The sequence below is a fragment of the Rhodnius prolixus genome, unplaced genomic scaffold (assembly GCF_049639745.1).
Source record: "Rhodnius prolixus isolate KJV_2025 unplaced genomic scaffold, Rpr scaffold_8, whole genome shotgun sequence".
Classification (NCBI taxonomy): domain Eukaryota; kingdom Metazoa; phylum Arthropoda; class Insecta; order Hemiptera; family Reduviidae; genus Rhodnius; species Rhodnius prolixus.
In genome coordinates this window covers 12,504,923-12,532,391 of record NW_027411593.1, presented here as the reverse complement: position 1 = coordinate 12,532,391, position 27,469 = coordinate 12,504,923, and the positions used below count along the sequence as shown (strand labels likewise).

The window sequence follows — 27,469 nt, the reverse complement described above, 5'->3', positions numbered from 1 at the left end:
TGATTCCATTGTTTATAATTTAATAATTTTGAAGTAACAATATACGATTTCACTTACATATTTATACTAGTAAATACACTTTTAAACTATTTAAAGTACATAATATTCTAAATACAAATTATTTATTTTAATCATATTAAAAAAAAGAGCACATTTAGATAAAATTACTATGAGATGGTCATTTACATAAGCAGACAAATACAAAGTAACAGCTGTAATCTGGAACAATTATGGCTGCCAGGGGTTGGTAATAGGCTGCAGGCTGGCTGCACCCTCGCCATTTCAACCTTGTTTACAATCGATCGATGAATATGTCAGACACGAACCAGCATATATTTAATTTCTATTAGTACTCATACTTAAAAAGTAGTGGAAAAATGAAGTTGTTACTAATTTTGCTCAATGGCTTTTAACAATAAATTTTTGTTAATGGTGTGCTTCTGAAAAATGTATATTTTCATTAGGAGAAAACAATTTCATTTATGTTCCAGGTAAGTTTCATTGATATCTTTGTTACTTTTTTGTTTAAATATTTTCAGTGTAACAATTTAGGGGTCGAGTTTATTGTTTTACACTTATCTTCTTTGAATAGTATTTTTTAATTATGATTGGAAATAACTAGCATATTGCTAACGTAAAGCTTGATCAGCTTCTGAACATTGCTTGAAACAAACTCATGTAAAAAAATTGCCTTCTAATATCCTGAAGAATCTTAATAAAATGCTTCTTGCTGAAACTTATTACCTAGGTCATTAATTGCAATTGGAACTGGAAGCTTCCCCCTAAAAAGGACAAGCTTTAACATCCCAACTTAAATCATTTTAATTTCAATTTTTTACCGGCTCCTTTTTTTCTTATTGAGAATCCAGAATTGTTAGGTATTTTAAAAGTTAAGATTAACATTACCCACAACCCAGTCAATGACGTAACTCAGGCTTAGTTTATCGAGCTAAAAATGTCAAAAGGTCGTTAGAACAACGCAATTAATTTTTGAGGAAATTTTATTAACTTGAGTTTTTAAAGTAATGTGGTTGCAATGACTATTAAGGGCAAAGTTCTTCCCATTGCTTATTTCTTATTTTTCCAATGAACTAAATTAGTAAATTGCTTAGAAATAAAATGAAAAATTTTTGCATTCCTAGAGAAAAAATGTAAATTCATTAATCAGTTTTATTCTCATTTTCGTTTAGAATGAATAAACCAAAAGCAACTCAGTCAGCTTTGTTTTTTTTAATTTTGTCTTTTAAAAAACTTAAGTGATTCTTTTGGTGATTTTGAGTGAATGGTTAATCCTCATAAAGCTACAATTTCCATTTTCATAGATTTTTTAGCTTTTTTGCAGATATCTCATCTCAAGAGCACTTCGTTAAAGCAGTAGATCAAAGATAATAAATTTAAGATGAATTAATTGAGATAAATGCTGCTTCTAGTCATTTAATACAAATTCAAATAATACTTGTTTTCATAAATATGGAAATATCAGGAAATAAAAGTGGTTTTCACTAGTTTTTTATTGTTTTGCATAAAGTAAGTACGGTAATTATGGAATGTATTCGGAAAACATTGAACTTATTTATTTAGTTTGTTTGACCAAAAACTACTCGAGAGTCATAGAAATGTTTGATTATTCCTTATTAAGGATTTTATCGGCACCATATTCTAAAAATACTACTGAATTTAGGGATTGATCTTAACTCTAAGATAACTTCTTTAGTAACTGCTTCCACTATAATGATTTTCATAAATGTTTTTAGGATTTTCCATTTTGTCTGCGCCTCCAGCCCATCACCTAATACTAGCTCAATTGAGTCAACTGAATCCCCTTCCTCAAATTATTCGTGAAGCTTTTCCTTTTTAGTTTTTTTTTTTTCCATCAGAATGAAAAGTGCAGGGCAATATCTAGTTTTTCATTTGGGTCCAACGCGACCCCAAAATCTTGAGGTTTTTTTTTATGCAGTGGCATAAAAGGTCTTTTTGTCCATGCAAAGTTAGCAAGGACAAGAAAAGGTGCCTCAACATTTTTTATTTAAACTGCATCAACTTTTAAGGCTTTACAAAGCACTAATGGCTTTTGGAAGTTGTTCTCCCGTTAAATTGAGCACTGTCCTCACTATCATGGCTAGAAGAAGCCTCAGGAAGAGGAAATCTAAGGATTCTGCCTCGAACTCTAGATCTCCGCTTGGGAGAACAGTGCTTTAGCCACTGAAATAATCCTTTCTCTCCCATTAAACAACATTCTTCAAGATTAATAAAGCTTGTTAGGAGATTTTATTTAAATTGTGAATCTTCAATAAAAAAATTGAAGGATATGTGAAGTAAAATGCAACAAAAAAGCCATATTTATTCCATCATTAAATTTTTGTTTTATTCATCTAGTAGTTAAAAAAAAAAAATCATTTAAATTGTAAACATTTTATTCATTTAAGATTTATGGAAACGTTCAAATTATTGTAAGTATGCTTTTATTAATTATTAAATTCAATTAAAACAAACTTGACAGTCAAATAAATCAAATTTTGTTCATTGTTATTTTTGGGGATTTCCTTGTAACTGTAAGTGGGAGCACGGATGCTGCTTATCTGTACTGATTCAAAATATGGTTCGTAATAAAACTAGTGATTGTCTTATCACAAGGAATTCATTAAACAATATTTTTTATAGAAAGAGATTATTCTGGTAAGTTATTTCGCATTTGCTTAAAAAGTTATAAAATGTAAAACTCTTAAACACGATATAGTATTATTAATTCATTCTCACTATTATTTACCGGCTCAATTTTTCTATTAAATTTTTTACACAACGTTTAAGTCACCCTGAGCCATTTTGGGGCTAAATGTGGATCCATCATCCAGGAATGGCTGATACGTTGAATAAAAAAGTAAATTAATAATATACAATATACAAGAATGCTTGGCTAAAATAATAATAACAATGACTTATTAAAACATAGAATTCATAATAAAAAATTTGAAATCTTGTATAAAAAGAAGATACGCATTCAAATAGTAGTCACGGTATTTCCACTCATTTGTTAAAAATTGAATATAAACTCTTGCCTTAATTAGCTTAAATTGATTTTTACAGGAGGTAGTCATGGGGTCGACGGAATGTGTAGACTTGCATGGTAGGAAGATTGCCCCAGGTTTACACTTTGTTCCCGGACCAGATACTTGCACGTTATGTGTTTGTGATAGCGGAAATCCAAAATGGTGTAAAGCCGTCTTATGTTCACCACCCCAGGTATTTTATTTCATTTCTTTTCTTTTTCTTGTGATAGAGTAGAAATCCTTGTATAAAGTGTGTCTATAGAATAATTTTAGTCTATCACCAAGTTTTATGTTAAAGTCAAGTAGTGATTTAAAAGTAGAGAAAATTAATTTCAAAATGTAGGCCCGCAATCTTTTAAAATATGGGGTGTTATCAAAAACATATTTTCAACTTGCCAATTACACTAATGTTAGTGACGAAACTGACTAGGAGTTAGGGTGTTCGGATTGCTGATTTAGTAACTATACATTTGGCTAGCTACCAGAGCAACTCACTAATTTTTTAAAACTAACATCTTTTAAGGGAAGAACTTCAGATTTTGTATTTAGACATTATTGACCATCTTTCAGACATTGACATCTTTCTGCAGTTCTCTTTGGTTTTCTTTCTTCATTCTTCACACAATCTTCTTAACCTGATCAAGTACATGTCCTTTCTGGCATTCCTCACTATTCCTTGGGTCGGTCACCATAAAGATTCTTCTTCTTCTTATGTTAATATGTATCTTTATCTCTGTGAACTCCATAACATTCCCTTCCACTCCCACCCATCCTCTTGCTTTTTCCAAGTTCTGAAGTCTGCTGCTGTCGTGTGTCATCTTGTGTATTTTTTACTATTCCGATCGAATAATTAAACAGTATGAAAGACTTCAAGAAGAAATTGGTTCGTTTAACATTACATTATTTACTTCTTTAATTAGTCTCTCCACTTCCAGGATGGAAGATCTATTCTTTTCGACGGTTGGCCCCCCCAAGCTTTTTAATCATATCACATTACTATTAGTTAAAGTGGGCTCGTAATATTTTCAGAAATCTTGGGTTGCTGCAATTACTTAACCCACATGGATCACATTTGCAAGAGCACACTAATGACTCAGGCCAAGGAATTAGCTTATTGAAGCCTGCAGAATTAATAGAGATTTTAGTTACCTGGGAATTTTTAACTTAAACAAAACACAGACTTTCATCTTATAAATTGCATACTTTAAAGAAGACATACTTAAACTAAATTGGAAACTAAGTAGCTTTGTAGATCGTGTAGAAGTAGATTTTGTAGTTGGACTCTCAAACGTATTCCTGTTATGATATAGTTTCTTCAATCCATCACGATCTGTCCCTTTCTTCGAATTAGGTACACTTACGTATGGTACACATGCGGTATATTAGTTTGAAGGGAGTATCAATGAAAACAATTACAAATGCACTAAGAGAACAAATCAAATTCAAGGATTTAATATTGAAATCTGTAGCATCTTCACTTGCTGCTGGGCAATTAACTGTAAAGTATCAAACTAAATTTAAAAAAAGCTGTAAAAAGCTCCTGGGAGAAGTTCTGTTATTGTCAATTCGTTCTCTATTATTGTTTTAATATTTACATGTTCCTTTAATTTTTTTTCAGGATTGCAAATCATTCCGAGTTGGAAATTCCTGTTGTGAATTCATTTGTCTTGATGACACATTAGGAAAAAGTGATTCAGAACATGATTTTAATGCTGATTTAGGTCTGAGACTAATAGCAACCGCAATTACTGCAATATTATCACTTTCTCTCTTGTTTTTCTTATTACATAGGTTGCGACAGAGAAAAATAAGGGGTGTGTAATTTTTATTATAATATGCCATTTTCATTATATTAATTGGAGATCAGATGAAATATTTTAATAATTTAACTAATAACAATTTGTTTTTCAGGCCGTCAAAATCGAGAATTAACTGAAGAGGAAAGAAGTAGCATAGGATATATAGCAGGGAGTTTAGGATATCTACCTGAACCACATTTCGAAGAGCCAACAGCACATTATCCACTTTGGAAACCTCCTGGAAGTTACTACACAAGAGGAGAAGCGCCACCACCATACGAAGAGGCAGTAGCGGCAGCCAGGGCCGAGGCTGCAATAGTTAGGACTCCTGGTTTGTATTCAACTTTTTCATTAAAAATATTTATTTGGGTTGGTTATGTAAAAGGGTATTAGGGGAATTCATGGATATTTTATTGTAAAGGAGTCCCAGTGTATCATCCAATTACATTACCTTTAAAAGTATGATTAAATGAAGTTAGGTCCGCAGTGCTTTGAATATCTTTGATTTTTTCCGACATAGCACGCATATTTCTTGGGTCCCTGACCGGTTGCGGACATTCATCTGTTATTAATGGTACATTTTTTTCTCGACACTTAATTGGTGGCTGAAAATCTGAAAACTGAAATATTGAAAAAGAAAAAGTCCTAGGATAGTAAAATTAACGAAAATCTTAAAGTTAATTCATTTTTAATTGTCTTTTTTTTTTTCTTTTTTTTTAAGGGCCAAGTGTTACATCACAATTACAATCGCATCATCGCACAATTCCTGCTAATTTAACCAATGGCAATCTGCTTCCTGCGACAACTCAACAACAGACTCAGCCGCAGCAACCAGAAACGCAACAACCAGTACCCACACCTGCAACTGCACAAACTTCTCAACAACCTCCTCCTCCACTGCCCATAATTCCGCAACACGGTATCAATATGAATAAATAAGATTGAAAAAATATATATACTCTTAGTAGCGTTTGTTTTATGTTGTATTTTTTTTTGTGTGCTAATAGTTGGAAGCCGTAGCGTGTCAGAAAGAGTAAGTTTGATTGAAGAGCTGGACGATTACAGGAGTGAATGTGAGAACTGTAATATCAGCGCTCAACAGTTAAGTGGTGCTGGCGAGAATGATTATCAGGAAGATTTACAAACAATGACATTACATAGAAGAACTCAAGACGGTGAACAACAAACCTTTTATAGAACTTCACTAACATTGCCTACACAATGTAGGAAACAACAGAGGTGAGAAACATAATATTCTGTTACTAATCACCAGCTAAATATAATCCAGCCTTGTTGTCTTGTATCTTAATTATTTCTCAGCTTATTGCTATTTCACTGAATCATTACCTAAGTTTCTATTCCCAATTAATAAATTCTGAAAGTCATAATCTAATCCAAGAGAGTTTTTGAGAGCCATAGAAGTTGTTTGGGGCAACCCACGCAAGAATATTCTCACATTTTGCAACCTGTTTTATTACTTTGCCAATTAATTTGTTTAAAAATCACAAATAATACATTTCCATGCAAGATGTCTGTGTAGTTTTGCCCAATTATTTTTTAAGATCTCATAGAAAAATGTGTAAAGTATGAAACTTTTTAGGTGTAACAGTGTTCAAAGTGGTGTTACAATGTCATGTGCTCGAGAAAACTGGTTTAGTAGTATGCCAGCATCCTCATCCTCTGATGAAGAAGAAGAGTAACGTTTAGCTTAACTAGAACATTTAATGAAGTATGTGTTCTTCCAATTACTTAAGAAAGCAAATCCCTCTTCACATATTGAGACAAAATAGTATTCTTTGTCTTATCTTTTTTAAAAAGAAAAGAAAAAAAGAAGAATTTAAACCAACGATGGAGAAATTTCTAGGTATGTTGAATTAAAAATCAATTAAATAAATTTCAAACAACCTATTTATTACACATGTTAAGCGCCCATGTTTTATGAGAAATACTTAATATTTATCAAATGTTCCTACAAGAGTTATATATCTCATAAGTTTTAATATATCAAAATTCTTTTATCAAATTTGTAATTTAAATGTTCAATACTTCGTTATATTTTATTTATTTCATTTTTAAATTTAAATGTATATAAATAAAATCCTCCATGCGATTAAAATACTCATTTCATTAATCATAAAAGTTGTGTTACGTTCAAGTATTTTCCGAGAAACGTTAAACAGAGCAATAAGTGACTAGTTTTAATATATTATTGATTTTATCTAATTTTAATGGTTAATTGGAACCTTGTAAAAGAAGAGAATAGGATCTTACATTTATTTCTAAACAGTTCGATACATAAAAACAGTATTTTAACGGATGCTAATTGTGCATTCAAAAAAATTAATTAAATAACAAATTTTGCAAGTTTTAAACTTCGCACTGATATATGAATTCACCCACAAAGATAAGATAATTCATTAAAATCAATAAAGATCGAAATAAAATATTACGAATTAGCAATTACAGTATTTAGGCTTCTATAGAACAGTTAGTGGAACGGATACTGTGGTAAAATACTTGAACGTATGGTTTTCATGATATATTTTTTATTTTCAAATTATAAATCCCAAATTCCTGAATGCGATTTATTATAAAACACTCTTAAATTTTAGAGGAATTTCCTCATAACTCATAAAAGAAATAGTTAAATGGTGGCGACTACCTATATCACTTCAAATTACTAAATGAATAAAAAGAACGAAGAAAAAAAAATGCTTGGAAATAAAAAATTATCAAATCATGAGACAAAAAAAGTATAAAAAGAAAGTAGCACTTCAAAATTAGCTTTCTTAATTTTGATGTTACTTATTAAAATAAAAATTCATCCACAGGTTTATACAACTTTTCTTTCAAACTGCTAAAGTGGCTCCCTTACTGGAACAGGGATATTCAACTCATTTACTGAATTATCTATTCTTCTATTTCTTCTTTAAACTAGACAATTCACCATGTAAGCTGTGAAGGTTTCGCTCTGCATAACAATCCATCTTTTGGTTCAAAATTCATCCTGTTCCTTCACTTTATGTTCCCTTTTCTTTTGACACCCATCCTTTTATTTGAAGCTGGATCAATCCTTTCCTCTTCTCCTAAATTTCGTAAGGATATCCAGGAAATTCTTGCTGGTACATTTGCAACAGGTGAAACATCTTTTGAAGTTCATTTCGATGTATCCTCAGCAGATTTGCCTTTTCCGTAACTTAGTTGTATTACAGACTAGTTTTCTCCTATAATTTATATCAGATATTGCAAATCTTTTAGCCTTTGACTTTTACGCATGTTGGTAAGTGTCTTGTGACTCCGAGAAAGAATATATTGGCCTTTCTATCTTTCGACAACCCTACATTTTCTTTTATTTCATTTCGATGTAGATGAAATCCTATATATGTAAAATGAGTCAGTCGCCTGCACAACCGCTTCCCTTCAGTCTTTATTTCTCACATTGTCTGATGTGTTTTCTAATCGACCCTTATTGTATAGTCTTTCTGGAGTGATGATCATTTTATCTTTTTTAACTCCCTTTGCGATTTATTTTGAATTGAACTGAAGGTGATGGTCATTATTACCAATTAAAATCGATCGGTCTTCGACAAAAGCCAATTCTTACAATTTAATGAGCGCAAGGTTATTATCGCAGTAGAATCGTGGGTGTACTCTTAGCATTCTTCAGTTGTTAAGTATAATAAAAAGGGGGCGCTAGTTACAATCCTTACGTTTAGATTAGAATTCCGTAGTTTAGAATGGACGAGAAATGTTAAACGTACTTTTTATTTTATTAATTTACGACCTGTATAAATTAATCACTGAGAGGATAAGATCTGGCTATTCCCTTCTCCAACAGTGCAATAGCACTGTTTTAAAAACTGTTTAATAAAACTTATTTTATTTCCTAAATCTTTCGATAACCTTTGAAATACTTAGAATAAAAAGTTATTTGGATTGTTCTATTTTTTCATTATAATTTTATACAGAAGATTTTGAATATTTGTGTACTATCAGGTTTATTTGTCTCTTGTCCCAGTATGGGAGCCGTTCTTACATTATAATTCCTTAAAGTCAAAGCATGATTTGCAATTCTACCATCAACAGTAAATATTGATAAATTTTACTTATCATTAATAGAAGAAGAAGGAAAAATATTAATTATTAACTTCTTCTTTAAAAAAAAACAACAAAAAAAACGATATGTGCAGTCATGATATTCTTAATGTTCTTATTGATAACTAACAATGGTGGTTTATATTTATTAAAAGTGGAAAAGTTGTGGAAGGTTGTTAAATTGGAGGTATATAAGGTTTTTAGTCATTTATTTGATAACATATATACCTACTTAAATACAATTTTCGTGGTTTTAATAACTTTATTAGGAAGAAAAAACTAACAAACAAAACAAACATTTTTGTGTCTCTAATTAAAAACGAAAATTTGAACGTATTCACGTCTAGTCGATATTAGTATAAGATACGTTTTATAAGAGTTAAATATTGTCTTAGGGCCTAATAATGATTGAGTCAACAATTTTTAAAAAAGAACTACAACGAGAATAGAAAAAGTTAAACGGAAAAAATTAAAGAATAAACAATGTGGATTTTTAAACAAACCGAAAAAATAAAACAGTGAAAAAGATGATTTGTAAATTGTTAAACTCTTGCACCTTTAATCTGAACTATTTACTATTATTGTTTTAATAAACACATATTTTAATTTATAAAATTATATTCCTGCATTATTGTCATCCTATAATTTAGGATCTTTTTTCAATAACAAAAAAATGTTTTATAATTTTATTTTATTTTTGTTTTAATAACGATATTATTAGGATTTAATTCAATTATTATATATTTACTGGCTGTGACTTACGTTATATGTGTAAATGCCTAAAAAATATTATAAATTATTTCGTATTACTTTGCAATATAATATAATTAATTAATGTGTTCTCACGAATATATTTATATTATTTTAACATTTTATACTTTTTGAAATAATTTTTTTTGTACCTGTTTAGTTTAATTTTATTTACTTAAAAATTTTTAAACATCGAATAAGTAATATTATGTGTTAATATGGAATTTATTTTTTATGTTACTGATATTTAAATTGGCTTTTAATGAATATTTTTTGTAAATTTTTTCTTTTACAAAATTGATTTCTTCATCTGAACTTTGAGATAAGTAGTGGAAATTTAAAAAAAAAAATGATAGTTTGGTTAATATTATATATTTAAAAATTCTTTTAACATTATCCTAATATTAATGTTTCATAATGTTTTTTAATTTATCAAATATTTACAATTATTGTTTGTTTACTCCATATTGCACAATCTAGTTCAATTTTCATTTATTTTATAATGGGTGCCAAACTGTTGTAAAAATGCTCAATTGTATGTCCATATATTAAAATGTGAACCAGCATATGTATCATTGAGTTATGATGATATTGCAAGATACATATGATTCATAAAATAATCTAGCGTTTACAGAAAAAAAAGGAAAGAAAATATATTTGTGATCAACGTGTTAAATAAATTATTGATCGCTCGTTTAGTATTATAACTGTATTAACAGTAAAACGTAACGTAAAAACAGAGAGAAAAAAATAAAAATAAAAATTTGTGACAGTGTTACATCTTAAAGTGAAGACTGTTTAAATATATTTGTGTATATAGTACGTGTAAACAAATAATTACAAGAACCTCATTTTAAGAAGAAAAAAAAGACTTGTTTTAAAAAAATTAAAACATTTTTGTTATTTTAAAAATTCACAACTATTAAAAAAGGAAGATAAAGAAATTAAGAAGTATGTATTATCCGGATTTCCTTGTTAATAAAAAGTTCAATATTCTAGTAATGTTTTTTATTTCTATATCATGCGTAAATGTCATTAGTTAGTTGAATTTTTAACTAAATAATTCTAATTTTTATTTTAAATCTGTTCATTAAAAAAAAAGAAAAAATGAGTGATGTTTGTAATTTAATTTTGTTGTATATTAGTAAATCCATTTTTCAGCCGAACTTAAGAGCTGGAACATTTTCAGAAATGTACTAAATTTCAGAAATTAATACTGGATTAGCAAAAGCAAGAATCAGTTGTACAGTAACTTTTTCTGTAGCAAGATTCTCTAAAATTCAGGTCTTCATAAAAATGAGAGAGTAAAGAAACCAGAAAGTAATTTATAACACTCTACACTAAAACCTGTACCTTTCAGCTGGCTTCCATCTCTTTATTTTGTCACCAACTGAACGATCTCTTCATAAATTAATTCTACTGAGAAAGTTGAACTTGGTACATTAACTGGTAAGGTGGTATGCCTGTGAGAGTTGGCGACATTAGTGTTGAGCTGTCACAACGATCAATTTCAAAGATGCAGACCCACATGCTGGCGTCTGGAGATTTATTATGGAAGAGAATGATCTAACTTTTGGGTACCTTGCAAATCTAGCGTGCACTTAACTGAGCTGTAAGTTAATTATCGAAAGAAACAATTTTCTGCATTAATGTAGATCAGAGAATGATGTTCAATGCTCTGCATATTTCCAGATATCTAAATACTACTACTATTGGCGCTACAGTCCATTACTGGGCCTTGGCCTCCTCAATCCGCTTCCGCCAGTCCTGCCAAGCGTAATTACTTTTACGAGTATGCTTCCTGGAATAGATGCTGTAGTTCCTGATTCTTTCATCGTCTCCAAATAGTGGCCCTCTTTACTAGGGCCAAAAATTCGTCGAAGAATTTTTCTTTCGAACTCTTGCAGTATTCTTTCATTTTTTTTTTTTTTTAAATTATCCAAGCTTCGGAGCCGTATGTTAATACAGATTAGATCAGAGTCTTATAGAGAAACACTTATGAATTTTAGAGATTAGGTTGCTTCTCATGTGTTTATTCAAGCCATAATAGCACCTATTAACCAACATATTCCTTCTTTTTATTTCTACGGATACATCCGTTATCCCAAGAGATTAGGGTTACGAGGTATATGATGAATCAACTTATTCAATCAAATAATAATAGCCAAGTTCGCGAAATAACTACATATATAGGATCACTTAATTATAGTGTCGGGCCTCTGTAGCTAAAAGTTAGGCACCATAGGCTACAATAGGCAATTCCTAAATATTTACATTCTTCGTTTAAAACCCTTCCAAACAAATTAAAAGGTTTATGCAGAAAGGCAAGGTCTTCCAGTTTCCATAAGAGGTAGTAAGCCTAGAATAGTTAGGTGGTGATTAAATTTTTGAAAACTTTTGGAAATAAAACTAAAAATTATGGTACTTTATAACAAAAAAAAATTACTGAGCATTTCACTTTACATTAGTTCCAAATTTTATTTTAATTAACATACAAAACGCTCTATATATAGAATTAAATTAAATTTGAATTTATAATTTGTTGAGTGCTACCGCTGGGTAGCTTCTCTCCTCCTACTTTTCACGACGTTTACATGAGTTATTAACCCCTTTTATAATAGTCATCATAAAGTTTTAAATCAAACTTTGAGACAACATATTTTATTATATTATTAACTTAGGAGTTAACCCAGAAAAATATTTATTGCAATGTATAAGTTGAGACTAAATAGTAACTTCACTATTTTGATGGCACTGAACACTTAGACGCATGGTATTTCTTCGTTGACCCGTTGTGTGTGAGTGAGGTCTCGTGTTCGTCAACTTCCTTTGTGGTTGTGTGTTGCATATGGCGTGCTTGTAAAATCTGCGTAATGAAGGTAGTTTTAGTCAATTTAAATAAATAATGTTTTATAGTGTAATTAATATTTGGAAATAATTTTATGTATTAAAGTATAATCTTTCTTGTTTCAATAATGATTTTGCCATAAGTAATAGGATTATTTGAATAAAGTTCGATATGATTTTTGTCTCAGTTGAACGTAGCGTATCCTGCAACGGGCTGTCAGAAGCTGTTTGAAATTACAGATGAACATAAATTACGTATTTTCTATGAAAAGCGTATGGGAGCTGAGGTTGAAGCAGATCAACTCGGTGATGAATGGAAAGGTTATGTGGTGAGAATATCTGGTGGAAATGATAAACAAGGTTTCCCTATGAAACAGGGTGTTCTTACAAATGGTAATTATTATTATCTTTTAAATTTTTATACCTCGTAATTTTCATTGAGAATTTAATCAGAAAAAGGGCTGCAAATAGAGTCGTTTCATTTTCACTGAGCTATGATTTATTTTAAACAGTATTTTTCCTTTATTTTGGGTACACTATTAATTATAATCTACTGAAACACAGTTTTACACAAAGTTTTGTTCTTATTTTCATACGTTTCACATATTTTTAGTTGTTAACTTAACATGAAAGTGAGAACGTCATTGAGTTTCTTTTCTTTTGTACAGCTAAAGATTATTACAGTAAATAGCTTTCAGTGTTTAATTTGGTAATCTCTGGTTCATGTTAGGACAAGCACTTATTATAATTATTTTCAAGAATAAAACTGTTTTTACTTCAGGAATTCTTATTGCAAATCTAGATCTCTTTATAGATATTGATTAGATTCTGGCCAAATCATATTACAAACAATTGGAGTTCTGTTCTAATATATGTATGTACGTATAACGTGAGCTGCTTTGAGGTTAGGAAAAAGAGGTACCCATTAATTCTTGTTTCTTAGAGGTGGTAAACACTGATTCATGTCATTACTATTTTCAGGACGTGTACGTTTATTACTGTCCAAAGGGCATTCTTGCTATCGCCCGAGACGTGATGGCGAGAGAAAGAGGAAATCTGTAAGAGGCTGCATTGTAGATGCAAATTTAAGTGTGCTTGCCTTAGTGATCGTAAAAAAAGGAGAACAGGTTAGAATTTTTAATCAATTTCACTACAAAAACTACTTATTACATCAATTGTGAATGTGAAAGACAGTTAAGTGTAAATGAAATGAAATAGTAAGTTATTTGGAGAGTATCTTCACTTTTGAAAATTGATGGCTTGTAATCTTATGTATTGATACAATAGTAAGGTGCTGAATTTAGTCTGTATTACATTCATATTTCGTAAAAGTACAAAACCGGCAAGTGCTCATTTGATCGAGAATGTATTTATAGAATTGTAAAATTTTAGTCTCAGCTTTTATAAGAAACAGATTTTAAATTAGTAAATATGTAGAAAGTTAATATTATTGATGTTAATTGAAGGCAAAAAAGAATTAGTTAGAGAACTTGCACGAAGTATTTAATCAGTGCTTCCATCGTGCATTAACTTTATTTGGTATTGGTGAAATTACCAAGTAATATGTTGTTTTAAAATTAGACATATTTTTTAATAGTTTAATTGTTTTGTTTTATTCGATTGTCTTTCGCAATGCTAGTTATGGTGTTATTTTTCTAAATTTTCTTCGATAAGGTACGAAGCTGGTTTACCAAAAGGATAACCGGTAGATTGTAATTATCAGAACAGACTATCAGATAAAAATATTATTTAGTTTATAGAGATTAATTTATGTTTAAAAAGTCGTATTTCCACTTTTACATATAAAACCATATTAGTATATGGCTTTTGGATATAAAGATGGAAGATTAATTCTCAGACTTACCTCAGTAAAGAAAAATGGTTTCTTTCTCTGATATTAAACTGAGTAACAAATAAGCGAAATAACATTAATTTCTATCACATTTTCATGCTCAGGGATATATAGTAAAAGTGTTGATTTTTTTTATAATCTTTGATTGTATCAAGCATTTGGTTGTATCTCTGACCGGTCTCGGACTTCATCATTGTTATTGGATGGATTAATCATTTTGGTGTAGAAACTTCTGCTTCAGTTGTGTTTTTGTCTCGCCCTGTACTTATTGACTCAGAAACTCAGTAGTCAGCTAGTGGAGTGCGGTACAGAAACAAAAATGTATTCGAAGTCATTACCAAACTGATTAATCTACATTTTCATTCATTCATTTCCGAGGACATATAAGGAAAACCTGATTTTATCTTTAATTGTTTTGAAAGAATTGTTCAATGAAGTTTTGGAACAATCCACAGTTTTTTAACTAGGTTTCTAGATTGGGCATAATTTAGGATCGACTGCATGTTAAAACATACAAAGTTTTTCGGTTATACTGCTACTCGACTTATCCATGATTTAATGATATCTTTATCTTTTTTACGAATTTATCAGGAAAAGTTTCAGAATTCATCAGAAAAAAAACATTAAATAACCTAAAGTTTAGCAATTAATTTTTTGAAATATGTGAACACTTCATCTTTTTTTTAATGCTAAACATTTTAGAAGAATATTCAAAATAATACTTATCTCGTAGATTTGTAGAGTTTAATGCTTGCGTAAATTTCAGAAACTAAAATTAAAATTATTTACCAGAACGATACATTTTGATTTATACTACCACCTTTATTAATTAATTAAAACTATATCTCAAACCTTAATTTATTACAGGATATTCCCGGATTGACAGATAATTCTATTCCTAGACGACTCGGACCCAAAAGAGCGTCTAAAATTCGTAAATTGTTTAATTTGAGTAAGGAAGACGATGTCAGACAGTATGTCATAAAGAGACCGTTGCCATTAAAAGAAGGTCAGACGAAACAGCGTTTTAAGGCACCAAAAATTCAGCGTCTTATTACTCCAATAGTGTTACAGGTAAGTTGTTAGTTTCTGAGCTATCAAAATGATTAAAAAGTTCTCTTCTATAATATCTTTAGCAGGTCAAATTAGATTTCTTGTTAACTTTAGTGATTATAAATCGTATTTCAATTAAAAAAATTATAAATTGTAACTTTCCAAATTGAAAATATTTTTCCTTTACAGTTTTACTAAAGAATGCCCACTTTCATACTTCCATTCTGCAAAACAAAATGGTTCTCTACCTTCACGCACATTCTGTTGATGTTATTCTATTAGTTTGAACATAACCTTCAGTTAAATTTCTTTTATAAATGAAGAATGTTGAGAATCAGCAGTTTTCATTTTTGAGAGTTATTTCTCTCTTTCAAAAAAAGATTTGTAGAATGGAAGTGAGGTTTTCCTTTCTTTGCAAGAAATGTAAGGCAAAATTAAGGTCTACAGGAAAAACTAAACAGATTAATCAATTAATTCTTTATTTTTAAGCTTTCATCACATTTCTAAGCCCTTTCTTGTTAATTTGAAGCAAATTCCAGAAATTTAGTTGTGACACAAAGTTGTAGTTGATTAGATCTATACTTTAGAAAAAGGTTATGCTTTTTTTGTGAGTGTCATTCATTAGAAAAGAATATATGTTCAACTGACTAGACTTGTCCAAAGATAGTGCCTTGATCTTGGTTTGAAAGGAATCTAAGCTTTAAAAAAAAAGTATGTTAAAGTAAGTTTGAGTTTCAAGGAAGAAATTAATTATTGTAGAAGTTATTGCACTTGACTCCCACACCAGATTCGAGTCCAGTTATCGGCCCATACAATCTCACATTCTTTCGGAACTTGTTACCAGATCACTTTTGGTAATACATGTTCGTAAAATTAGAAGATTCAAGGCGAGCCCCAGCAATGCCCTGAAATAGGCTTCGGAGCCAATGACCTCAGATGTTGACGTACTCTAAATAATCCGTTTTTCCATTTCAATTCAATTTTTAATTAGGGATAGATAATACAATAGAGGTTTTGTAGGGTTAACCTTAAAATAGATTTTGTATCACCAAAACATAACTATTTATTAAATTTTATCAACCATTATAAAAACCACATGCTTTATAGCAGCTGTGCGGTTGTTTTACAAGCATAGACAGTGGCATTGTGGAAAATTAAATTCTTCGTTTTGATCAGGAGCTGCACATATTTGTGTGGTAATCTAGTGTTAAACGGAACATTTGAAACTATATTAGTAATCGCACACCAAACTGTTTCAATTGTCAACAATTATACCAATCTTATATTCTAAACTAGTAATAAAAAACAAAATAGTTCCAAATTGGGATCCTTCTAATGTTGGAAGTAGATGCCTATGAAGTTGGCTATTAATTTGAATTTAACGTTTATTAGCAAAATCCTCCAAAAAAAAAAACCTCTACTTCAATAACAGTTTTGTTTTGATTAATCACTCCATGGCCTGTTTGCTTTTTGCCAATGATTTGTAAAAAGTTTTGTGGCTATGGAAAATTAAGGGTTATCATAATCAAAATTAAGGGATGTTTGTTATACAATCCGTTCCAGGCCTGACACAAAAACAGTAACTAAACAAAGAAGGTGTTTCTGCTGCTTGTAAGTTGGCCATGTTTTTAATAAGCTCTTTACCACCCTACACAATCAATCTAAATGACATTTCTTATCTAATTTCATTCATTTGAATTTTTCTTTTGATTGTCCCCAACGTAATACTATCATTCCAGTACGTCCACATTCAGGTAATTTTATTAAAAACAATTGCTAAATTGAAATTGATACAACTACTTACGTTAGAAGAAAGTTATTTTTTCCCTTACGCTATTTTTGGATCAGGATTATTTCTGAAATGTTTTCTCTTTCTTTTAAGTAATTAAAAGTGGTTTGTTACCGCCAAATTTATTATAATACGACGGTGAGAAAAATTTAACAGCAATGTAGCTATATTGACATGATAATAAAACGTTACAATGTGCAATCACTGTTGGCAGAGTCTTATCGTAGAAGAATGCTTTCACCCTGTATTATTTTACACCCATTACAATAAACTGACGCCCACAATACGATAATTCATTTACATCTAAGTTTAGTGATAACTGTGACAATAGGAATTATGAAACTGTTCTGAGATTTTCAATATTTAGAAAAGTACAACTGAACTTAGATTGTTTTGAGTAACATTCTCTCTATTCCGAAATATTTTGTTAAAATTTATACTCCTCATGTGAATAAGTAAATATTATTTAAACCCTACAATGAAGAAACTTTCTCATTTGAAGCTATACTTGCTTGATTCATTCAAATACCTAAGGTCTCGACATTTCGGTCTTAATTTGATTCAACCATGGCATATTTGCTTTTTAACAAATGATTGGTAAAAAGTTATACGGCTATGGAAAATTAAGGAATATCATGACAATTTGTTTGTATGTTTCTTTGTACATACAGTACAGTGTACGCATGGTACAAAAGTGATAAATATAATAATGTTATATTGCATTGTTATTATTAATTTATTCATTAATTTTTATACATATATTTTTTTATATGATAGGGTGTTATGTCTGATGGAGCATTTAAACTTGATCTAGTTTGAAATCATTTGGAAATTTTGGAAACCATTGTTTGGATAGGTAGTTCTCAGAGGGAATACAGGATCTTGTCCTGTGTTTTCAACTACATTGAACGCTAAGATGAGCAAAGATTGGAGAAGATACCCAGCGGTAACACTCCAGTAACGTTTTACTTTCTACTAACTCTCGTCATCAGAGGGGAGATTGCGAGACCACTGCCTTTTAAGACGTCTAGAACTGTTTTCTGGAAATGTTTTGGACGATAGATGTTATATGAGTGGATTGTGATGAAATTGAATGTTATGATGGAATTTTCTGTATCTTGTTTTAGCAACTTGTGTGACGAAAGGAATGTTTAAGTCTGTTTGAATGGTTTGATTGGTGACTTAGAAAGGTCAATCACTGGGCGAAGAATTTTAGACTGCAAGAACGATTCTTTGGAGATTTGAGCGTTTGGTTGAACTCCACAGTTCGATGCTATAAGCCCAGACTGGCTTTAATATACTTACATAAATAAGTCTTTTGTGGTCCAGAGTGAGTTTTGATCTGCTGTCGAGTAGTCTTCAGTTGTCGGAAGCGTCTGTTAACTTCTGTTCTCTTAGGTTATGTATGAGGATTCCATGTAAGTCTTTTGTCGAGGTAAAGCCCAAGGTAGAGCGGACTCCATTGACTGCTGGTAAAGGAATTACATTGTAAAAGACAGGAGGAAGAGTAATGCGTCGAAGAGTGAAGGTAATGTTTTGAGATTTTGTTTCGTTCAGTTTTACAGCCCATTTTTCTAAAGGGATGAGGTGTGACTGAAGGAGCTGTTAATGGATTTTTCTTAGTAGATAAGATGGCAGTATCATCAACATAGGTGAGAAGAGTAGTCTCAGAATGAGTTGGAAGAGTAGATAGTGTACAGAACGGGACCTAGAATGTTGCCTTGCCGAACACCAGCGTCATCATGGCTAAATGGAATAAGAATAGTTCCTACTTTCATTCTAAAATGTCGTGTCAGTCAATTATGATTTCAAAATGAGAAAATAAGTGGCTGGAAGGATGTGCATTTATGAAATATTTAAAAAACATTTCTATACAGTTCCATCAACATTCCAAAACTTATTACGTAATTTTCTTTTACAAATTCAAACATATTCTCCGTATATAAAGCCTCAAACATATCTAAGTTGTCTCTTCTATTGAAAATATTGCATCAAAGTAATTAAGAGCAGACAAGAACAATAGTTCCATGTGTTTTGGTGGCTGACTGTTTATGTACTCCTTTTTTTTCATACATTCGGTGATTGGAAATTCTCTTTTTTGTTTTAAGCGCAAGAGACGAAGGTTGGCGTTGAAGAAGAAGAGAACTGAGAGGAGGAAGGAACAAGAGAGAGAATATGCCAAACTTTTAGCTCAACGTCAGAAAGAAGCCAAGGCCCGGAGACAAGAAGAAATAAAACGTCGTAGATCGGCGTCAATGAGAGATTCAAAATCTTCCTCTCAGAAATAATTTTTTTTTTTTTTTAAATAAAACATTGTTTATGAAGTATTTATACGTTTCATTTAATTCCAGTAGTAATCTTTTCTATCTCATTTGAATGGTGATTCTTTTTATTTAAGGTTATTTTACAGTTAGCGCAAGTAATAGACATTTGTTTAATATAATAATCCGAGCTCAAATTTTTATGATGAAATCTGATAACGATCCCCAGTTAAAATATCACTTGTCGCTAGGTAGCATGTGAATACTCCTTATTTTTTATGCTTTTAAGTTTTTTATGGACGCAGCAAATGAAAAGCTTTTCTTTAAAATTAAGAAGCCCCGTTCGCGTCGCCCCAGCTACTGAAGCTTTCACTACTAAGTGGGTCAGCATCTTTTTATTTTGGCCTGTTACAGCATATTGTTTTTTTTAATCCTGTTAGAAATTAATTAGCTTTTTGTTAAGATTGGCTCAGGGAACGAAATAATCGTTCAGATTATAAAATAAGAGAAGAAAGATTCGTTTAATGTGATAATTTCAGTGCAATATAGTTTTTTTTTTATAATTGTGTCTAAAAAGGGCTAGGGAGCACTTACTTAATTTCAACTTAAAATCTTGTATGAACAATTAAAATACTTTCTCGAACTGCTATTATTTGGCAGCTTTCTTACATTAGTCATTTTGACACGTCGTCAAAATTAGTACGTTTGATTTATTTTACTAAATGCTAAGTTGCAAGTCGATGTATAAAAGTCATGTAACAGATTCAGATGATCTTTCAGCTAATTATTTTTAAATTCAAAAAAAGTACTTTCATATTTAGTACCAAGTTTGAGTTATTATAAAATTTGGGATGGAGCAATGTGATTATTTATCTAAGTATAAATGGAAAATTTCTACTCACGAATTCTCATTTTCGGTTGACTGCATTTTTATAACTCGGAAAACGTAACTTACATTTATAATCAATAAAAATTAAAAACCTCGAAGTCAACACCGCCTCTTCCTGATTTATTTTAGATAAGATGAAAAATTTAAGGTAAAATTACTTAACTAATTAATTACCACTTTCAGTCCTCTCGAGCCGCCTCTGAAGGCCATTACATTATTAACGTAAGGTTTTTTTTTTATTTATTTAATGGTTTGGTTTGTAGAAACAAAAAAATTTGAAACTAGTACTAAGTTATGAAGTATCGGCGAGAGCTCCCAAAGATCCCTTCTCAGATTACTATGTTAATTCGTACAGGCTTCTTATAAGGTAAACGAAGCTTTGCCTCAGATCTCATTATTTTATTGAATCTTATTTGATAATCACCTATAAATAAAAAATGCCGACTTTCTAACTTGGTAAGTAGAGATGTCTACTGAGTATTTTCATTTTCGAATCATTAGATATTTAGTTGTCATTTTACTTAAATTTACTATTAATTACACGTGTAATTAATAGAAACTAATTTACTATTAAATTACACGATTGCAAAAAATGGTGGATTTGATGTTTCTGATCAATTATTCTTATAATAGGTGAAACCTTTCACAATTCTGATTAGTTCTATTATACATAGCTCGTGAAGAGAATAGAATTTTAAATATATTATTTTGGTATTTTCTCTATTTAAATCTTTAAAAAGAATAAATCAGAAATTGAAGTCCTTATATTAAAATTAAAGAAATTGGGCAACCTTATTAGAAATTCTATACATTCTGTTTAAAAGTAGGAATAGAAAAAAAATAGACGTATTATAGACTTGCCAATGCTATCTAGCGGCAACAGCTTGAACCACAAAGATGTAATTGCATAGCAAGTAGTTCTAGTGATTACCGCTAGGTAGCATGAACATGTACTTTGTCACTATTGTAATAACCTAACCAAACAACTATCCGGTAAGGTAGTGGGGTAAGAAGGTTATTTGGTTTTGTCCACATTTTCTCTTTAACATGGACCATCAGTAATAATTTCCTTTATTTATTAAATGTACATCACCCACGTTGACAAACATCTTATAACGTATTAAAAAAAAAGTTTTCCTCTAAAAAAATTTCTATGTTTAAAATTCATTGTTTACCTCCATAATTTGATGTTTTTGTATTTATGATTGATAGTTTTAAGTTGATGATGCAGCTGTAACTAAGTCAGTGAGAACATTCCATACCTTAGAAAACTGGTTGTATTATCTATTTGCATTAAGCAATAACTTCCTAGGAAATTAAAAAAACTTGTTTTTGCATAATTACTGCGTTAAGAACTTCTTGCAGGTAAGCAAGATTTTTTGTGCATACTTTTATTTTTAATTACGAGTTGATGTGATTAGAAGTGTTTATAAAATTGTCATGTTTCCAAGACAGTTGATAATTTTAAGTGTACCATGTAATTATATTTTTAAAATTTTAAAAAGTTGATTTTAGTCTTCATTATTTTGTTTCATAAAAATGTTTCAACGGCAATAAGTACATAGGTAGATTTAGTTCGCAACATGTTAATAACCTAATAATAATTGTGTTCATGTATGTTTATGCAGCAGTCTTCCAGTGAAATTAGGAAACAGTTTCTCCTATTTCTAAAGGTTTTTATTTCTTGTGTTTCAAAATAGATCGACCTAATAAGTACAATCTAGCAGTAGCTTTAAAAACTCTTAAATCCAGGAGCATCATTATTCCTGTAAAGTTATATGAAAAGATCCTCTTTTTCCAATGGTTTTTCTTTTTTGTTTCTCGAAAAAGATTGACCTAGCGTATACAATCTAGCATTGCCCCTAGTATTAACTGCCTAATACGGAAATATGAGTATTCTTGTGAAATTATGAATAATGTTCACCCTTTCTAATCGTTTTTACTTCATGTTTTTAAAATAAATCGACCTTATTTTACTAAAGATTTTACTAATTTCGCATTTTTGAAATGATTTGACTGACATATTCATCCATATTTTATTTAACAATATTTCTCAGTGAAAATGCCACATTTTAAATTTCGTTTCCCCTCCCCGCACACAATACATTTCTAAAATAGAACATCTATTCTCTAGGTTAGAGAGGTAAACTGGTGTCACAGTAAAATAAGTAGTATCCAACGTCGGGTCAAAGAGTACGCAGTTATTCTTAACTTCCAAAGACACTACCTAAGAGAGAATAATGAAGCTAATATTCTACAAAAATAAGGAAACTTTAAGTGCAAAATTGGTTGAAAAACAAGTAAGTTCTTAATCTTACATAAAATTGCATGTGCATGGCTGGAACACCTCCAAGTTCACTGGTTCTGTCTGTACTCAATATTTCTATGCAATATAAAGTATAAATGATAAATCCCTTTTAGCTTCTGCTTTTTACTCTTCATTTGCTCCCCTTCTTCTGCAGTCTTTAAGTTAAATTAGTTATTATTTCACAGAAAAATTAAGATGTTTAAAACAATTTCCTCCCCTTAGGTATTTGATAAATTATCAGATTATGCCATTAAAATTATATATAAAAGAGATAATATGTTCGGTTTGTCTTGCTCAAGGGAAGTGTACTAAGTTACTTTTGTCCTGGCTTTACATTATGTAATACCAACCTGTAACGTAATGTTAATTATGAGTTTGATTATGAAGCTTACGCAGATTAAATCTCTTTTACAACATTTCAACTTCTATGTGATAAATATATCTGCAAAATTGGTTATTCTGTTACAACGTTAATTGTTTATTTCGAAGTCTTGGGTCCCATATAGTGGACTGAGTAGTTTTAGAGGCTATGCCTCAACTTCATCTTATGTTTCAATGTCAAACGCATAAAAAATAAACGTTTTGTTTTAAAATGCAGTGTGCATTTCTCTTCCTCCAGTGCCTTTGCTCAAGGACCCTTTCTGCACTTCGCTGGCTATTCTTAATCATGGTCCTTCTTTACTTCCAGCAGCACTCCTACATAAGTTGAGGTAATTCACATCTAATTTCTACATTTCGTTCATGAAACAAATCAGGAGATCTTCGAAGGTACCCTGTTAATTTGTAGAATTCTACTTCAGGTAGTCTTAACTATTATTTATTGCATGTAATTAGAGATAATTCGCAACTATTTCTACATTCCATTAAATAAATCAATGATAAAATCTCCATACATACCATGTCACATTATGGAGCTGATCTTCATGTTATCTTATCCATTATTGATTACATTTAAAGCATTTTAACATCAATTAAACCTTTATTCCGATATATTAAATATTTTCCTTTGAATCTGAATAAAAAGTTATTTTGTGCAATAGAAGGTTTAAATTAGATTTTCCGAGTTAGTTGCAGAATGGTTTAATTTGTTATAAACAGAATTAACTAAGATTTTGTTTGTAAAATGCTACCGTACTACAATAAGTATGAATGAAATTCAAATCATTTACTAAGGTTTTAATACTTTCAGCCCTTGGCCGACTCGCAGCCCAGTAAAGCTGAGACATAATCTAAAATGATTACTTTTGAGGGAATTTCTTTTAATGCTGCAGCACTTCCGTAAATAAGAGGTGATTCCCATCCATGTCTATTCCTGCAATATCCAAATAAGGAAATCTACCTATCTGTGGTGTTATCTTCCAGGTAATCTTACCCATTATTTATTAAAACTTCAGCATTTTTACGTGATTAAACCTTTTTGTTCATATATTCCTGTAAAATCGGAATGAGTATAGTAAAAGATTTTGTGTTAAAGAAAGTTTAATTTGATTGGAAAATTGAAAAGTACAAGAACAAAAATGTCGAGTGTATATTTAAAAAATGTTTATTTCACTTAAAAGAGTGCAGTAAATTGCTATTTTGAAAATGAATTAAATTCATATAATTACTAAAACTCAGTTTTACTTTCTTGCGTTTTCTTTCTAAAAGATTGATCTATTTTTATTTAAACGTATACAAAAAATTAACATTGATTTTCAAGGAAGTTGAGTTGGATTTGTAAGACGATTCAGTAGACGAACAGGCTATCTCATTGTATAATGTTATTTTTCAGAGATGAAGCCGGGGAAACTGGAGTGCTTCCTGCGAAAGAGGTTCTTCGAATTAAGCCAAAATGAAAAAGACGTTGGAAAACACTTATCCAACTGTAACTCTTCCAATTCTTTTATCATTTAGTCGATTATTTGTTAAAAAAAATATATTTGAAGTTTGAAAATGTAATGTAAATTTTAATTTTATTATGTAGGTAATTTTAAGAATCATTACCTAAAAGATGTAATTGAATTTAAAATGTTTTTGTAAAACGAAAGAAAAAAATGTATAATTGGTAGCAAAATAAAGAATTATCTATAAATTATTAAAACAGTCATTATGTATTTTCTCTTTTCCCATAGTCTTGTTATTTTTATTATATTTGCAAAGTTAAAACTAAAAAAAAAGTTAAAAAAGACTAAAAATGATAAGAGGCAAATTAAAGTAATGTAAAACTAAAAATTCCGTTTACATTAAACAAAAAAATAAAATAAAATAGTAGTACGAAAAAATGGCGTCAGAGAGCGTTAAATAGCAGAAAAAGTAAAAAAAGTTGTAAAAAATTGCATCAGAAAGACGTAAAACAAAAAAAAGGAAATTTAGTTCACATATTTGCCACCAGGTTGCAGCACTTACTGGACTTGTTTAATAGGTAAACAAAATTTAGTTTACATGTTTGCCACTAGGTAGCAGCACTTACTGGACTTGTTTACTATGTAAACAAAATTCAGTTTACATGTTTGCCACCAGGTAGCATTAAACTGTTTATATACAACTGTCAAACAAGATGTCTCCTCAGTACGACTGCAGAGTCGTACTCGTTAGGAGGGGGCTATGTCGCTCGTCGCTCCAAAAATGTCTAATCTAGTCAAAGCACCTCTCTCGACATAAACAATCTTGATGATATGTCTTGGGTAATGGATAGGGAGATGTGTTCACCTCGACGGTCGGAAGGCGAATGTTCGCCCCACCCGGCCCGGCCCGCGCGGCGAACTTTCTTATATACCCTCTAGATGGCGTCATATCTCCATGACAACGGGCTCCCCCCCTACTTTTAGTTCCACCAGCTGCCACTAGAGCGCTCGTGCTCTCTTTTACCTCTCGTAGCCTTCCTTGCACACTCTCTAGACTTTGGCAGCCATTGTTGTATCTTTGCTATCTTCTTACACACTCTCTAGACTTCAGCGGCCATTGTTGTAACTTTGTTATCTTCTTACACACTCTCTAGACTTCAGCGGCCATTGTTGTAACTTTGTTATCTTCTTACACACTCTCTAGACATCAGCGGCCATTGTTGCAATCTTGCTTAATGTTTCTTACACACTCTCTAGACTTCGGCGGCCATTGTTGTAACCTTGCTTAATACTTCTTACACACTCTCACGACTCTGGCAGCCATTTTTAACCTTTTTTTTATATTTTCTTTTAATTTCTACGCAATTTTTTCATTTTTTTTTTAATTTTTCATATTATTGAGGGATTAAAAGGGAAAATAAATACAATATGGTTATAATTAAATCGTTTATTATTTATTAATTATTGATACATTTTTTTACAATAAATTTTTATAAAATCTTTACAATCTCATATTTAACCACGTTGGTGACTCTTTAGACTTATATAGGACTTTCTTTCATCCATATTTAACCATACTGGCGACTCGCAAGACATATACAGGACCACTTTACACCCACTTTAAACCACATTGGCGACTCACAAGACTTATATAGGACCACCTTACTCATACTTATAACCATGTTGGTGACTCACAAGACTTATACAGGACTATCTTACACACACATTTAAGCATGCTGACGACATACTGGACTTATACAGGACCTCCTTTCACTCACATTTAACCATGTAGGTGACTCACAAGACTTACAAAGAACTTCCTTACACACACTTCGAACCAAGTTGGTGACTCACAAGACTTATATAGGACCACCTGACACACACTTTTAACCAAGTTGGTGACTCACAAGACTTACATAAAACCACTTTACACCCACTTTTAACTAAGTTGGTGACTAACAAGACTTATAGAGGACCACATTACAATCATACTTATTTTATTTTATACCATGTAACTTGTCAATATATATTTTAAAAAATTAGAAATATTTTATCATTCAAAGCAAAAACCTCGAAAAATACAAATGTAAACTTAGCAAAGGTTCCACTTTTTGTTTTTTATGTATTTTTTAAATTCTAAAGGAACAGGTGTGCTTGTAACGTAGAATACTTTTCTTTTTTTGTATATATAGATGGACAAAAGTAAACAAATTAATAAATAGGTTACATGTGAAGCGGTAAAAAATTAAGCTAACAGCGAGTGTAAGATAGTCCTGTATAAGTTTAGTAAGACGCAAACAGGGTTAAATATGAGTGTGAGTGTAAGTTGAACCTATATAAGTCTAGTGAGTTTCTAACATGGTTAAATGTGAATGTAAGATAAACCTATATATGTTTAGTGTGTCGTCAACATTCTTAAATGTGTGTGTAAATTGTTCTATATAAGCCTAGTGAGTCGTCAACTTGGTTAAATGTGAGTGTAAAAATATCAATTAACACATTAAATGGAAAAATCTTTTTTTGAAGACTTTTTATTCAGCAAAACAAATTATTCCTTTTTTTAACATGCAATTTTTAATTGTGATAAAATCATGCATATTACGTATAATAATTACATACCTTTTTTTTTATAGATTCCTAAACAAAGTTGTTAGAACATTCACACTGAATTGATGGTTTACGTCTTTTTCACTTGAGCTTCCATTGATGAACAGTTTTGCAGGCAGTCCTCTGGAATCACCAGTATTTAATCCTGAGAATTAACATTATTAATTGTAATTATAATAATTAAAATGTTTACTGAGTTTTACCTCGCATTAAGAAGCCCGAGAAAAACTTCTGTAACAATTTATGTATATTATAAAAATTAAATAAAGAATACTATGATTAAACTAAAGAATTGATCATTTCTTTAAAACCTACATCTTTTTATTAGACTTTTATCTATCTGTGACTA

At 30.6% G+C, this 27,469-nt stretch overlaps 2 protein-coding genes and 2 long non-coding RNA genes across 11 annotated transcripts in view; 3 read left to right on the top strand and 1 right to left on the bottom strand.

The window, feature by feature from the left end:
• The first annotated feature begins 211 nt into the window (after positions 1-211).
• Positions 212-10,689, top strand: LOC141450882 (uncharacterized). Of its 2 annotated transcripts, none has more exons than XM_074121764.1 (7): positions 212-491; positions 3,085-3,240; positions 4,666-4,861; positions 4,959-5,177; positions 5,568-5,765; positions 5,854-6,085; positions 6,447-10,689. In XM_074121764.1, exons 1-7 carry the CDS (start codon positions 483-485, stop codon positions 6,544-6,546), a joined length of 1,110 nt encoding a protein of 369 aa, XP_073977865.1. In that variant the 5' UTR covers positions 212-482; the 3' UTR covers positions 6,547-10,689. The 2 variants fall into 2 exon arrangements, with proteins under 2 accessions (XP_073977865.1, XP_073977867.1); XM_074121766.1 differs by lacking the exon at positions 212-491 and adding an exon at positions 2,403-2,676.
• Positions 10,690-12,411: 1,722 nt separating this feature from the next.
• RpS6 (ribosomal protein S6) lies at positions 12,412-19,559 on the top strand. The gene is made up of 5 exons (XM_074121777.1): positions 12,412-12,570; positions 12,727-12,931; positions 13,520-13,665; positions 15,258-15,464; positions 19,341-19,559. Exons 1-5 carry the CDS (start codon positions 12,565-12,567, stop codon positions 19,518-19,520), a joined length of 744 nt encoding a protein of 247 aa, XP_073977878.1. The 5' UTR covers positions 12,412-12,564; the 3' UTR covers positions 19,521-19,559.
• Positions 19,560-21,357: 1,798 nt separating this feature from the next.
• Positions 21,358-24,770, top strand: LOC141450890 (uncharacterized). Of its 7 annotated transcripts, none has more exons than XR_012456419.1 (5): positions 21,362-21,747; positions 22,517-22,682; positions 23,289-23,490; positions 23,880-24,052; positions 24,462-24,770. It is a non-coding gene; the product is annotated as an uncharacterized lncRNA (long non-coding RNA). The 7 variants fall into 7 exon arrangements; XR_012456418.1 differs by having other exon boundaries at positions 21,363-21,747; positions 23,379-23,490; XR_012456421.1 differs by having other exon boundaries at positions 21,363-21,747; positions 23,310-23,400.
• A 289-nt stretch (positions 24,771-25,059) lies between these two features.
• LOC141450889 (uncharacterized) overlaps positions 25,060-27,469 on the bottom strand; it is a 500,259-nt gene continuing 497,849 nt past the window's right edge. The window contains exon 6 of the long non-coding RNA XR_012456403.1: positions 25,060-27,265. This is a non-coding gene — a long non-coding RNA (uncharacterized lncRNA). The remainder of the gene's footprint in view (positions 27,266-27,469) is intronic.

Bases quoted from the DNA above. Each gene is read 5' to 3' on its own strand.
- RpS6 (XM_074121777.1), top strand. The intron at 12,932-13,519 runs GTAATTATTATT...TACTATTTTCAG, and splicing joins ACAGGGTGTTCTTACAAATG to GACGTGTACGTTTATTACTG. The intron at 13,666-15,257 runs GTTAGAATTTTT...AATTTATTACAG, and splicing joins TCGTAAAAAAAGGAGAACAG to GATATTCCCGGATTGACAGA.
- LOC141450882 (XM_074121764.1), top strand. The intron at 5,766-5,853 runs GTATCAATATGA...GTGTGCTAATAG, and splicing joins GCCCATAATTCCGCAACACG to TTGGAAGCCGTAGCGTGTCA. The intron at 6,086-6,446 runs GTGAGAAACATA...GAAACTTTTTAG, and splicing joins CAATGTAGGAAACAACAGAG to GTGTAACAGTGTTCAAAGTG.